Source organism: Myotis daubentonii, chromosome 2 (genome assembly GCF_963259705.1).
Source record: "Myotis daubentonii chromosome 2, mMyoDau2.1, whole genome shotgun sequence".
Lineage (NCBI taxonomy): Eukaryota > Metazoa > Chordata > Mammalia > Chiroptera > Vespertilionidae > Myotis > Myotis daubentonii.
Window position 1 is genome coordinate 10,750,186 of NC_081841.1, and position 14,860 is coordinate 10,765,045.

General features: G+C 53.4%; 1 protein-coding gene across 7 annotated transcripts in view; it reads left to right on the forward strand.

Moving 5' to 3' along the window:
• LARGE1 (LARGE xylosyl- and glucuronyltransferase 1) overlaps nt 1–14,860 on the forward strand; it is a 440,149-nt gene that overhangs the window by 413,152 nt on the left and 12,137 nt on the right. For 6 of the 7 annotated variants that reach the window (XM_059681723.1, XM_059681724.1, XM_059681721.1 and 3 more), the window contains 2 exons: nt 4,962–5,125; nt 12,855–13,133. In XM_059681723.1, coding sequence (XP_059537706.1) covers nt 4,962–5,125; nt 12,855–13,133 — 443 coding nt within the window. The remainder of the gene's footprint in view (nt 1–4,961; nt 5,126–12,854; nt 13,134–14,860) is intronic. The other variant, XM_059681718.1, reaches the window with a different exon arrangement.

The following is a 14,860-nucleotide window of genomic DNA, read 5'->3' on the forward strand; positions in this document are numbered from 1 at the left end:
TTCCAGCCATTGTTCTCAGGCATCAGGAGAGGCGTCAACAAGAAATGGGTGGCTTCAGGGGGCTCCTTACTTGGTCCGTTGTGTTCTGCCCCCAACGCTTACTGTCTAGAAGAGTTCAGCTGGGAGTTTTAGTTAAGGTAACATGAACAATTCTAAAATGGGCTCAGCATGCGAGAGATCTTTGACTCACAGAAAGTCTGCATGGATGTTCCTGATTGGCAGATGGTTTTTCTCCAGCATCCCAGACTCCTTCCATCTTGTAGCTCTGACTTCCATGGAGCCTTGGACGTTCTTGCTCTGGCTGACAGTGAGGGCTGTGCATGAGACAGCCCTGAATGTGGTGCCTGTGGCAACCAGAACCTGCCCACATACTACTGACCAGAGCTTGGCCCAAAACTGCAGGAAGGTCAGAAACACAGCCTGGCCGTGCCCCCCTGAAGAGAGGAGAATGTGAATATTGATGAGCATGGCAGGTCCCTGCTTCTGCAGGGGATACATGCATTCATTCCTCTCCAGTCATAGAACCATCTAGCTGGCGTTAAAACTAGAAAAGCCCCAGAGATTACGAAGGCGCTATAGTGAATTGTAACGTTCAAGAACTCGGATACCTGGAGGAAATATCTCAGCCACTCCGTTCACCCATCATTTGACCTTGAACAAGTGGCTAAACCTTTCAGGTGATGAATGTCTTCATATATAAGGCAGGACTGACCGTGGTCCCTCATGCATAGAGGCTGTGTGAGTATTAAATGAGAATGTGCCTGCAAAGTTGTCAGCACCGTCCCTGACGTAGTGAGCGCATGACCTCTGAGAGTTCTTTCATGAAGCCCAAACTCCTCGTCTCGTTAGGAAGTGGGAAAACGACTCGCTCAAGGTGCATAGCCAATGAGTGTCAGAGGGATGGGTCTCAGTTCCCAGTTATCCCCATAATCTCTCTCTGTGGTTTTTCCGACTTGGAACAAAGTCCTTTTGGCCTGAGCCCAGGACACACTTCCAACTCCTCGTGAGCCCTGGCAGCTCAGAGGTCAGTCTAGGCCACTGTCCTTCAGGATGGGAAGGAATAAAGGCAAACTGCTTAAAGGGCATTTTCCCTGGAGCCAAATCTCCTTTTTGCCTCAGCTGACTGCTCAAAGAAGCAATTTAGCAAATGCATTTTATCTCAGGAGAATCTGTCTTTTGTTTCTGTGACTGGCTTGTCAGGAGCCCCGGCCTCCCGCTCCCTCCTGGAGCGGCTGAGTGGAGTGTGGAGTGTGGAAGCATTCAGGTCCTGCTAATGAAAGCCCGCCCCCCGGCTCAGCATCCCCCTGGAGAAATGACTAGACGAACCCTGGCTGAAAAGGAGCCCGTTTTTAAGCGTCTTCGTCTTCCCCTTGGATAACATCAGCCATGCAGTCGGCAATAAGCAGCCCTAGATTAGAATTTGAAAAGGTACATAATGGAATCACGATAGCGTTGCTCAGGCCTGTGCAGCACTCTACAGTTTGCAAAGCACTTCTACATGCGTCTGCTCATTTGAGAAAATTGCAGGGAATTAGTTAAATCCTGAAAAGTAGGAAGAGGCCAATAAAGTTCACCTGCGAATCCACCCCTCAAAGGAAAGCTTTGCTAACACGGTGATGGATTCCATTCCCTTTGGTCTGTTTGTGTGTGTGTGTGTGTGTGTGTGTGTGTGTGTGTGTGTGTGTGTGTGTGTGTGTATGGCGGTTGTCTGTCTCTTTGCTGCATGGGGACATCCCCGAGTGTGCATTGCCATGACCTGCTTTGTTCCCCGAGCACTGAATCTTCCACCGGCTCATTCGGCCCTCGCGTCCATCCCCCAGAGCTAAGTCATCGTGTTGTGAAAAGGCCCACAGTTTTCGAAGACCGGATTCTGGAGGCAGACGGCCTCTCTCTAGCTGTGTCACTGGCCGATGACCGAAACCTTCTGAGCCCGATTGCTCCTGCTGTAACACAGAGACGTGTGCTGACGGGGCCCATTAATAAAGCCAGGCACCTGGAAACACTTGGCACTGCACCTGGCGCACAGTAGGTGCTTAGTCCATATTAGCTAATTAGAGCTGCCATTCGCCACGTTGGTAATATGTACAGTAGAGCTCAGGGGAGGTGTCTGGGGGTCCAGAGTCCTGGAGAGTATGACATTGTAGGTATGACTACACCCCTGCTGGGCTTCCCACAGACCCAGTATGGTTGGTAGACAAGAGTATCAACTAGACCAGTGATGGCGAACCTATGACACTCATTTTTTTTGGTTGATTTTTCTTTGTTAAATGGCATTTAAATATATAAAATAAATATCAAAAATATAAGTCTTTGTTTTACTATGGTTGCAAATATGAAAAAATTTCCCTATGTGATACGGCACCAGAGTTAAGTTAGGGTTTTTCAAAATGTTGACACGCCGAGCTCAAAAGGTTCGCCATCACTGACCTAGACCCTACCCCTTAAGCATGGGGGTGGCCACAAGGGCCCTGGGGCTATAGATGCCACCGAACCGCGTTATTGATCCTGTGAAGTTCATAGATACGGGCTTCTTAGCCCCTGGGATTATGGATAGACCTCCGCCACCCAGGGCAGGCCGTACTTCAGGTTCCGGGAGCACTTTCGTTGGCCACTGTTTCCTTTATTAACATGAGGCGGCCGAGTGTGTCCAATACAGGCTGATTGAGCACACAAGGCACCTAGAGGTCCTAGGCTCAGGGATTCAGAGGTGAGTGGGGCAGCTGCTGCCTTGAGGAGTCCACTGTCTGGGTGCTTTTCAGAAAAGAACTCTTGGAGCCATGTTCCTAGGCATGGCGTGCCCGCTGACTCGGGGGTGTGCCCATGCGTGCACAGAGGGGAGGAGAACGCCCATACACACATGCATTCCTCGTGTCCTGGCCCCTCGTGTTTCTTTCTCATGTGGTGAGTCTTCTTTTGATCTTCATCAGGAAAGTTGTCAGCAAGGATGTGGGTCTAATCCTGCAGCTCAGAACGGGTCCCTCGGCTCATGGGGTCATAGCTGGAGCAGGAATTCCCGTGTCCTGGTTGCATGCCTTTGGTAGAGCTGCAGCCTTCAGGTAGGCCAGGGCATGGGATGGAACTCGAAGAGCTAAAGAGCATCCCGATTGCATCCTCCGCGCCATTAGGAAGTCCGATAGCTGAGACTGTCATAGGTCCCTGGACCTCAGTGAGCCCCAGACTTTGGAGGACCTATGGGCGCCCTGGCATTGGACACGGCCTTCTGGAGAATGCTACACGCACTGACTGGGCTGAGGCCCGAGAGGCCACCGTCCCCTGCTACGCGGGACGGCTCACATAACGAAAGGCACCTCACTAAGTGCCGGTGCCCCCCCTGGCAGTTGTCTGTTGCTCCGACCTGTAAAACCTCGGTGGTGTATGGGAGGTGTTTACTGAGGCAGCTCTGCTGATCCGGGCTGGGCTCGCTCCCTCGTCTGGGGCTGTTGGGGAGACTGTGGCTCACCCTCGGGCTGATGGCCCAGCACCTCCTCACGGCAGGAGTGGAGGTGCATAACCGTGGACTCCCCTTGAGGGCCCCCCTCAGGACTGGGCAGCATGGCTTCCCCGCCATTCGATCATCCGCCAAAGCAAGTCACAAGTGCAGCCCAGGTCCAGGTGTGAGGGAAGTGGTGATGCTGGGAGTCACGTGACAGTGGGGAGGGTGTGAAGAGGAGAACTGCGCAGTGAGCGGAATCCTCCGCATAGTGTCATCCATCAAGCGATGGTCTCAACCGGCGCTAGGTTTTACAGGAGCGAGTTAGCATATTTTCTTGTTGACAGCTACACTATGTATTGGTTTGGAGATTTTATGTTTCTTCTTGGAAAAGTGCTCCGTTACTTTCAGCCGGGTTAGTCCCTCTAGCCAGGCACATCTTAGTCCGTGTTCAACTACATGTCCTCATGTGATGGACAAGGCTGGTGCAACAGAAATAATGTTGGAACCAGCTGTGTGACTTTCACCAAAATCGTTCACGTTTAAACATCAGTTTTCAAATACAATGTGCATGTGACAAATCTGTGCATTCTACATGCACGGTGTGTCGTATCCTCACCAACGTGTACACGCGTGTAATCTTGACACATACGTTTCCCTCAGCTGATGAGCCTCTCTCCCACCTGTCCCCAGTCCGCTCACTCCGCGCCCACACCCACTGGTCCCACGCTGGTCACTGCCAGCACTCTTTCACTTCCCCCTGCACTTCTTCACCTACATGACGGGCACAGTGACGCCTGCCTGGGAGGGTCGAGGTGGGGTTTGCAGGCAACCGGGGGTATATCAGCATCTGAGCCAGCAGGTCGGGGCGTCCGTGGATCTGCGTCTGCTATGTCTGAGGCTGAGCCCTCAGTCCCTGTTGGCGGGTCAGCTTCCTCTCTTGCTAGTTGGGAAGGAAGGAGCCGAGTGGAGCTGGGCGGAGAAGGCCTACAGGCAGGTTCATGAGCGAGAGGTTCTGAGGGGGAAAGAGAGGCTGGCGCTGAGGCTCGGACTCAACCTGGATGACTTTGAGGGAAAGGCTTTGGTGTGGTTTTGCTCTTCTGGTGCAAAGACTGGAGTCTGTGGCTCTGGGAGAGAAAGGCATCAGCTCACACGAAGGCACTGCTCGCTCGGTTCCTCACTCTTTTCTGTGACAATTTCCCCCCTCATGTTTGAAAATGTTGCGCTAGGTCATCCAGGCAGAGTGTTTGCTTATAGGGCGTTTGTGGATGGTTATCCATTCATCCCTGATCACCACTGTCCTGCTGAGCTCAGAGCGGTCTCCCTTCTCAGAGGCTGAGCTGCCCTTCGTGGTCCCCGTTTTGAAATCGGAGTGACTTGCACGGGGGGATGGAAACAGCGATCTTGTCCTGTGTTCGACCGTCAGCGATGTTCAATGTGACAGACTCGGGGGGAGGGCAGGGCCGAGGGGCGGGCTCCCGGCCCCCTGGGGTTTTCCTTCTCGTTGCCACGCCTCTCCCCTGCCTCGCAGCTCCAGAAGCAGCTCTCGGAGCTGGATGAGGACGACCTGTGTTACGAGTTCCGGCGAGAGCGCTTCACCGTCCACCGGACCCACCTGTACTTCCTGCACTACGAGTATGAGCCCGCCGCGGACAACACGGACGTCACCCTGGTCGCGCAGCTCTCCATGGACAGGTAGGGCAGACCGGCCCCCTCCGCACAGCCCTCACCCGGTCACCTGGAGAAGGGAGGGAGGGCCTGGGAGCTGAGGCTATTGGGGCCTGGTATGGTAGGGCTTGCGTCCCACCCCCTCTCGGCACAGAAAACCAAGGGCTCTTGTCTTTCCGTGACGGTGGTGGCTTTGAGGATGGAGGGAAGGGAAATGCGTAGACTGGACCCACAGTCACCGCTGGAAAGCAGTTGATGTTTCGTCTCCTTCCGCATGGATCGACCCACTGAGCCTTTCGCAGGCAGGACCGACGTGGCTTCTGCTCTTAGTGGCCCACAGTCTGATGCCCTGGTTCTCAGCCTTGGCTGGGGACAGTCTGCATCATCCGGGGAGCTTTTAAGACAAATTCATGCCCAAGCTCCATTGCAGGCCAGTGAAGTAGGACTGTGGGGTGGAGACCTGGCCTTGTTCTAAGTTTGTGATGTGCAGCCAGAGTCGAGAACAGGGGGCTAGTATATAAGCAACAATGAACAGCTACGTGAAGCTGTGGTGAGTGCTTTGAAGGACCCGGGAGAGAGAATAACAGTGTCAGGTGAGGGCCTTCTGCAGGTGGTATGGTCAGGGGGAGCCTTTCTAAGGGAGGACATTTCTGCAGAGACCTGGAGGATGAGAAAAGAAGGCAGGCGTAGGAGTTGCTGAGAAAGCGGATGGAATAGCAGGTGCGAAAGCCCTGTGGTGGGAAGGGCCTTGCACGTTCCACAGCCTGATAGAGAATGAGTGCAGCTGCCGTAGAGCAGGCCCCTGGGAGGGAAGGGCCTGAGATGGAGGCGATAGAACTTGGAAACTCATAAAACACTGGGACTTTATTCTAAATGTGTTGAGAAGTTATTTAAGATTTATGCACAAAGTTGTTAGATCTAACTTGAGTTTTTTTTGAGACCATCTCTCTGGCTGCCAGGAGGTGAGTGGTTTCAAGGCCCCGAGGCCACTCCCTCAGGGCCCCACTTTTCTATTCCTGGCTGTCCTGGGGGCCCCCTCCCAGCACTGCTCACCAGCTTCCTTGTTGATTTACTCATGGCCCATAGTGGCTGCCCTTGCCCCACCTTCCTGCATGTCATCCCTCCTCAGCTCCCACAATCAGGAAAGCAGTTTGGCTCATTCTGTCCCCACGCTGCCGGGAGCCAGTCCATGCTTGCTGTTTCAAGGGACCTGGCATATATGGCATACTGTTCTTAAAATGTTTGCTCACCTTCTTGGCGCTATGTGTTTTAACCAAGGTCTCCTCTCTGAGAAAGGTTGTTTCCCCAAGTAGGGATTTTCCCCTGAAGTTAGGGAGGGAATAAAACCCCTCAACTAAGTGCCAGGCGGGTAATTAATCACTTTAACTACAAACAATCATGCTTAAGCTACATAATCTTTACTCCCTGGAATGGAGATAAGAAACACCCTAACCTTTGTAATAGAGATTGATAGGATTGAATGAACTGGTATAAATACAGATGTAACAAGACAGCAAGACACAGGGCTTGGAAGACAGGACCAAGAGAGACAGAGCCTAGGCACAGAACCTACACAGAACGTTCTCTAGAGACAGAAGAACTTCGCTGGAGAGAGCATGCCGGAGGATCCTGGACAGGGACTGGCCTCGGAGCCTGGAGGCGGAGCCTGGCGAGAGAGCATGGCAGGGGATCCTGGACTGAACCTGACTGCGGAGATTGGCAGGAGAGCCTGACTAGAACCTGGTGACTGAACCTGACTGGAGAACCTGGACAGAACCTCTCTGGAGATCCTAAGCAGAACCTCTCTGGAGATCCAGATCAGAACTTGGCTGGAGATCCTGGCTGGAGATCCTGGCTAGGCTGCTGATCAACTGAACGCTGTCTCCGTGTCATTCCTTCTTTGCTGACTCCGTCCACGCCTTTGGGGACCCCTGGACCTGCTGGGGTTGGACCCCAGCATCTGGCACCCGAACAGGGACCCCTAGGTAAGCGCCCCGCACTCGGGACGGATAGGACTCCACCGTAGGAAGAGGGTGGATAGTCTTCGCCGACTCAGTCCACACCTTTGGGAAGCCCTGGAACAGGATTCCCCTAGGTAAGCCCCACCCCCCATTGAGAACCCCACACTCGGGATGGATAGGACTCCACCAGGGTACTGCAGACCCCTCTATAGAAGATAAGTAGGGTAAGAAGGTGGATAGTACAGAACTTAGATTGAGAAGATGTGCCATACTGAGTCCAAAGAAAGAAGACTCTGTATTCATCCTTAGATTGAGAAGATGTGCCATACTGAGTCCAAAGAAAGAAGACTCTGTATTGATCTTTAGATTAAGAAGATGTGCCATACTGAGTCTAAAGGAAAAAGACTCTGTATTGATCTTTAGATTAAGAAGATGTGCCATACTGAGTCTAAAGAAAAAAGACTCTGTATTGATCTTTTAACATATATGCTTGCTAGCAGAGGAATTAAGGTTACTCCCAGTCAGACAGAACGTTTTGTACAAGAAGTATGTCCATGCTTTTCTGAGGAAGGAAAGGTAAATGTAACGGCATGGGAGAAGGTAGGCCCAAGGAGCCTTATCCTTAACCCCACTGCAGCCTTTCTACCCTGGGAAAGTGCAGGATTGCCAAGCTTTCCCTGGGATGATAGATCAGGACTCAGGTAATAGCGGAAAGCGCCAATCCTACTCTTAAAATGGATATAAGAGAGCATTTGAGGTTTTTCTTTTTAATGCTTGCTTTTAAAAAATAAAAAAGGGGGAATTTGCCGGGAGCCGGTCCATGCTTGCTGTTTCAAGGGACCTGGCATATATGGCATATGGTTCTTAATATGTTTGCTCACCTTCTTGGCACTATGTGTTTTAACCAAGGTCACCTCTCCGAGAAAGGTTGAATCCCCAGGTAGGAATTTTCCCCTGAAGTTAGGGAGGGAATAAAACCCCTCAACTAAGTGCCAGGTGGGTAATTAATCACTTTAACTATGAATAATCATGCTTAAGCTACATAATCTGTACTCCCTGGAATGGAGATAAGAAACGCCCTAACCTTTGTAATAGAGATTGATAGGATTGAATGAACTGGTATAAATACAGATGTAACAAGACAGCAAGACACAGAACTTAGAAGTCAGAACTCAGAAGACAGAACCTACAGACAGAAGAACTTCGCTGGAGAGAACATGGCAAAAGATCCTGGACTGAACCTGACTACAGAAATATGGCAAGAGAACCTGACTAGAACCTGGTGACCGAACCTGGCTGGAGATCTCAGACAGAACCTGGCTGGAGAACCTAGCGAGGGAACATGGACACAGAACCTGGCTGGAGATCCTAACCAGAACTTTGCTGGAGATCCAGACCAGAACTTGGCTGGAGATCCTGGCTAGAGGTCCTGGCTAGGCTGCTGATCAACTGAACACTGTCTCCCTGTCCTTCCTTCTTCGCTGACTCCGTCCACACCTTTGGGGACCCCTGGACCTGCTGGGGTTGGACCCCGGCACCACGCCACCTCAGCGATGCCTGTCTGGCCTCTGGGTGCAATTCCATGGGCCCTTCTCAGGAGTCAATGAGTTCATTCCTGTAAAGTGCTGAGAACAGGGCCTGGCACGCTTACCTGTTCGATAAATGTCAGCTGTTATTAGTCACGAGTGATGGAAGAACGCGCAAAGGGAAGAGCCAGCGCTCGGGCAGGAAAGGTACCCAAAGTCGTCTGAGGGTTCTGGGGAGTGGGCGGGCCTTGCATCTGTGCATCTGAGAGTGAGTCGTGCAGAATGAGGGGGAAAGATCCAGGAGGAAGCCGATTCCTTGCTTTCTGATTCCTACTGCGTGTTAGCAATGACTACTCGAAGCACTAAACAGCTTCTTTGGCTCGTGGATCTGTGGCTCGTGGTTTCCTGGAGCTTCACCGGCCTCCAGGACCCCATGCACAAGCACAGAGGACTTGCGACCTTAACAGGCAACAGGCAAAGACAACATGAGACAAAGGGGAACGTGAAAAGCACAGAGACTCTAGCACCAGATCAACCAGCCTTTACCACTGTGTGATCTCAAACACTGACCCAGAGGCCTTCCCTTCAGACCCCACGCATCCCCCCACCCCCACGTGGAGGACCCACAATTCCCCTAATGCGTTGTGACAAGTACTGCCATCCTGAGACACCTCAGAGACCCCGGGAACCCCACACCCCAAGGAGAGACACTTAGCAGGACATAAGCAAAAGTTACCACGCGGTGCCACAGCCGATGAGGATGTACAATTCCCCTTTCCCTCCATGCTGCACAGCGGTTATGATGCAGCCGCTGGCTGGTGCCCATTGGATCGATTTTTAATTTAGGAAGCATTTCAGATGTGTCTATAAACCTTCGAGTCAGAAGTAGGCCCTGCGTGAGTGCCACAGGGAGCTGGGGGCTGCAGGCTCCAGCGCCCGCTCCCTCCAGCAGTCCCTTCAGGAAGAGTGAAGGCCCTATGGTGCTGGCAGGTCTGCTCCGGGACCTCCCTCCCATCCTGGAGGCCCACAGGACTGCTGAGGACAGAGAGATCCCATTCTGATCATAGCATCCTGGCCACCAGGAGGCACCTTCTCTTTCCTGTCCCTTTGACAACGTTGATGAAGAACTGATGTTCTCTCTCCTCCTCTGATTTCGGTCTCTGGAGAGAGGCCTCTGGAGGAGAGAGAACATCAGCTGAGCTAACAGAGCTGTGTGGCTCCGAAGGGCCAGGCGACACAGCATCACGCGGGAGCTTGTTGGACATAGATTCTGGGGGCCCGGGAATGTGCTGTAAGAAGCCTCCTCCCACGTGATCCTAAGCAGCTGACAGATGAAAAGCACCAGTTGGAGAGCACGAGGTAATTCTTCAGTACCAGCCAGAGTGAGCTGCTCCTGGGTGGGGCTTCCTCGCGTGGAAAACCCAGACACAGAGTCAAAAACCGAGCCAGTGGGCGAATCCACTGCAGAAGCTGGTGGGCCCCTTCATGCCCAGGCGTGCCTCCCACCTCCACCTCCTTCCAGTAGCTCTTCTGTCCTCAGATTAGAAGTGACCCTTGCCCTTGACTCCCCAAATTTCAAAGGGTGTGCAGAGTCCTCCCTTTTGCAGAAGATGACACAGGGGTGCAGGTGGGGTCATGCAAACCCCCAGATTGGCAGAGTGCAGCAGGGGCCAAATGCACCCGTCGGAGATCAGGCTTCGTGGAGAATGTCATGCCTCCCATACCCGGCTCCGGCCAATTCGATTAGCAAGTGTCACCACGTATGAGAAACGGAGGGCATCTTACCCTGTGAATATCTTAATCCTCCAAAGCGCAAGCGGAAGCAAATCCTGCAGAAAGAGAGGACGCTCAGAAAACCGTGGGCACAGGATAGGGGTGCCTATTTCTTTTGTTTAGAAGCATAGAAATGCAAATGCATGGAATCTATTTCCTGGTAATTGTCCAACTGAAGTGGGCATTCTGACCGGGAGACCGCTGATTAGGTGCCTCTTGCTGGGTAGGGAAAAAAGTAGAATAGGTTTTGCTTTTTCCTAACCATGGATTTTGTGTAGCAGGCACTTCTACTGCCTTGAAGAAAAAAAAAGACACAAAAAACTATCTTTATAGATTTCTCTTCGTTTTCACAGAGCTTTCTCTCTGGGCTCTGTTCTTCCCCAATTCTCCTTGGCTGGTGCCTCTCGGGGAGCCTTGCAAATGGCTGTGGCCCTGGCACAATAAGGGCTCTGAAAAGTAAAGAAGGAAGGCATCCCCCCAGGCGCATTTTTTTAAAAAATATAGTTTTACTAGAGGCCCAGTGCACGAAATTTGCACACTGGGGGAGCAGGGGATCCCTCAGCTTGGCCTGCACCCTTTCACAGTCTGGGACCCTCTGGGGATGTCCGCCTGCTGGCTTAGGGAAGCAGGCCTAAGACGGCAGTCAGACATCCCTCTCGCAGTACGGGACCCCTCGCTCCGTACTGCTCGCTCCTGCTTACCTCTCAGCTCGCTGCTTCTTAGCACTGCTGCGGAGGTGGGAAAGGCTCCCACCACTACTGCTGTGCTTGCCAGCCATGAACCCGGCTTCTGGCTGAGCAGTGCTTCCCCTGTAGAAGTTCACTGACCACCAGGGGACAGCTCCTGAGTTGAACGTCTGCCCCCTGGTGATCAGTGCACATCATAGCGACTGGTCATTCTGCAGTTCGGTCGATTTGTATATTAGGCTTTTATTATATAGGATTGATTTCAGAGCAGAAGGGAAAGGGAGATAGAAACATCAGTGATGAGAGAGAATCATGGATCGGCTGCCTCCAGCACGCCCCCTACTAGGGATCAAGTCCACAACCTGGGCATGTGCCCTTGACCAGAATCAAACCCAGGACCCTTCAGTCCACAGGCTGATGCTCTATCCACTGAACCAGGCACACTTTTGTCCCCCACATTCACGTGGTTTTCCATTCACTTTACCAAACACCCAGTATTATTTTCTTCTCACCGTCCCCAAGGCCCTGTCCCTGTACCTGTCTACACATGTCTGCTCCAAGCCCAAGAATCAAAGTTGACTTTGTTATTGGTGGAGTGGGGTTCTTGGGGTGCCGCTGGAATAAGAATTTCAGGAGGCCCCCACGGGAGGATGAGATATTGTAGAAAGCTTTATTTCTGTGGAATTGCACCCCTGAGTTCCCCCTCGTCCTGCCGTGGAAGGAGTGTAGCTGTGGTTTCAGCGGGGCTAAGGTCAGAGTCAGTGTCCAGAACGTCTGCTCCATGTTGGAGCAGTGTCCAGTCCAGCATCAGCCTGACTGTTTGTGTCCCTGCTGTAGCCCATTCGTCCATTGCATGTGGTGTCCCCATGGCCACATGGTTATGGAGGGAACACGACAAGTGCAAGGAAACCAGAGCAAAGCCAAAGGAACCAGAGAGCCAAGAGCGAGAAAGTTCCTTTGTGTAGGGGATTATGTGTTCCCGAGCTTTCCCAGACTTGCATCAGCCCCACCCCTTCCAGCCAGTGATTTCTGTTCTCAGGTTTGACTGACAGGCACCTTTTCTATGTCACCCCAGCTTCACTGTGATCTGTGGGGAATGGGCCGGTGTTCCCCGGGGAGTGTGAAATTGCATCTTCCTGGTGAAGCTGCCCAGATGGCCGTGCTGTAATGTCTGGCCTCCCTCTGCTCCTTTTCTGTTGTCGATAACTAGCTAGTTACAGTGTATCAGCTGGACCTCTGGAGCCTCCGTTCCTTCAGAAGAATGGGGAGAAGGTGCACAGGGCTGTTGGAGAATGCTGGAGCGTGTCTGGGGCATGGCAATGAGTCAGATAATTGCAGTTATTATGACTCTTGCGTTTACTGCTTGTTTTAACGCTCCTTGTAACTCACGGCCTAGGTTTGGCTCCATCTTCTGTGGCTGGTCACTGCCTCAGGAGCTCAGCAGCGCTCTTTATCTTTCCTGAGAGGAGGAGAGGGATAGCAGTTTTGAGCTGGAAGGGAATCCTTAAATCATTTAACATCATCTTCACCACCCTGTTGAAAATAAAGGTGTATTTTGGGACGTGACTTTCTCAGTGTCACTCACTCTATTAAAAGCAGACAGAGACCAGAGCCAGCCAGGCAAGTGGTTTTATGCCCATCTGGTCAGTAAAGGAGCTGAGGTTTGGTGATTTGCCCCCCGTAGCACCGTGATTTGGGCTCAGGCTGGTTGACCAAGTGCCCGTGGGGGAGGCAGAGCCCCCCTGGAGGGCGGGTGGAGGATGCGCAGATGGGGCCGGGTCCCCGTGGCTCACCTTCCTGTCTCTCACAGGCTCCAGATGCTGGAGGCCATCTGCAAGCACTGGGAGGGGCCCATCAGCCTGGCCCTCTACCTGTCGGACGCCGAGGCCCAGCAGTTCCTCCGCTACGCGCAGGGCTCCGAGGTGCTCATGAGCCGCCACAACGTGGCCTACCACATCGTGTACAAGGAGGGCCAGTTCTACCCCGTGAACCTGCTGCGCAACGTGGCCATGAAGCACGTGGGCACGCCCTACATGTTCCTGTCCGACATCGACTTCCTGCCCATGTACGGGCTCTATGAGTACCTCAGGTGAGGGCCCGCGGGCACAGGCGCGTCTGCCAGGACCACACCCACCCCTGGGCTGCCCCCAGGTCTCCTTTTTCCTGGTGAACAGATTGGAAGGAAGCCCAGTTTGCCTCCTGGGATGTTAGGGGCAGAGCGTGGTCTCGAAAGCATCTCTTTTGCCCCCAGTTTGACGTTCTTTTTTTAGCTCCTGTGAAAACCCCATTCCTCGCCCGGTTTGGGGGTCAGACTTCCTTCATCCAGTCATTCTAGAAAGGTCACGGCCTCGTCTGTGGAACAAATCAAAGTGATGCTGGTGGCTAACCCCCGTGGGGTCCTTGCTGAGAGGCAGGCACTGTTCTGAGTGAGTGACACGCAGGGTTTCGTCCCCTCCCCCTTCGGTGCCTGCCATGGGTTCTAACTATTATCTTCATCTTCCCAATGGGAGACTGCGGGGGTGAGATGCAGGCTGTTCATACGGGGTTCCACACCAGGCAATGCAGGGGCCGGGGCTCAGTGCGGGGTGGGGGGTTGGGGTGGGGAGACATCTGACTCCGGGCACTGAGCTCACTCACCTCCACAGCTGCCTCTCTGCCTCTCCGGTGAGTCTTCCCCCCTTGCCCCGCATGGGGTGGGGGGGGTGAGGGGAGGTCAGGCATCGGGGGCTGGAGATACTGAGCTCGTGAAAGGCATAGATGGCCGTGTAGGGAGTGACATTTATTAGGAATAGCAATCTGAACTGAAGGGACTGTAGAATCCATTCCGCCCTGAAGTCCCCCCATGAGAAAGCTAAACTCACAAGGTGTAGATGGTCAAACATTTGAGTCCTTTATCACTGTCATTTGTCAACGTGAATTATCTCCGCTACCGAGTGAGTGCTTGCCTGGGCCCAGGCTCCATGAGAGGTGTTTGCACATATTAATTACCCGCTGGATCACACCTCAAGTCCAAAAGGCAGGCGTGGTGAGACCCCTCCCCGCCCTTTACCACTGGAACAGTGAGGCTCGGGGAAGCTAGTCATCCACCCAAGTCCACACAGCGGCTCTAGGACTTGAGCCTGCATCCGTTGGCTTCCAGGTCTGCAGGCTTCCCTGTGTCGGTACCTGTCTGATGCACTGGGGTCCCCGGCCGTCCCAGGTGCAGCCAGAGCTGCGCTCTCACCCTCCCTTCCTCTGTGTGTGTATGTGAGTGTCTGTCTGTCTGTCTCTCTCTCTGCGTCTCTCAGTCTCTCTGCCTTCCTGTCTCTGTCACTCTTAAAAAAGCTTCCAAAAGAGTTGAAACCGTTTGCAGTGAGGCTGGCGTGTGGGTGATGCGGGCGCCGTCCTGCCCTGCTCTCTGGAAGGCAGCGTGTGCTCTGTCCACTCTGCAGCGGGTTTGCATCAGGGCTGTCTTGGGGTTCAGAGCTTCAGCCCCTCCCCTTGAGCAGGAGGAGCCCCCTTCCAGCCTCTCCGTTAAGAATGGCAGCGTGAGCGACCTCGGGGCAGCATGACCCTCCTTCCGGGAGGACGGGCGGCATCTTCCCGAAGAGCATGCGCCCTGGTCCAGAGCCCTGTGAACCCCAACTCCTGACTCCAGGGGACACTGGGAATGGGGCTGTGCTGCTGCAGCTGGGCCTGGAATCCCAGTGTGTGGAGTGAGGGCGCCCCCGTGTGGCCAGACAGAGCTGCAGCCCCTGGTTTCTGTGGATTCTGCTGCTGGGCAGTTTGCAGGAGGACCGCTCTCCGGGGCAGGCAGGGCTCCCAAAGGACCAGACG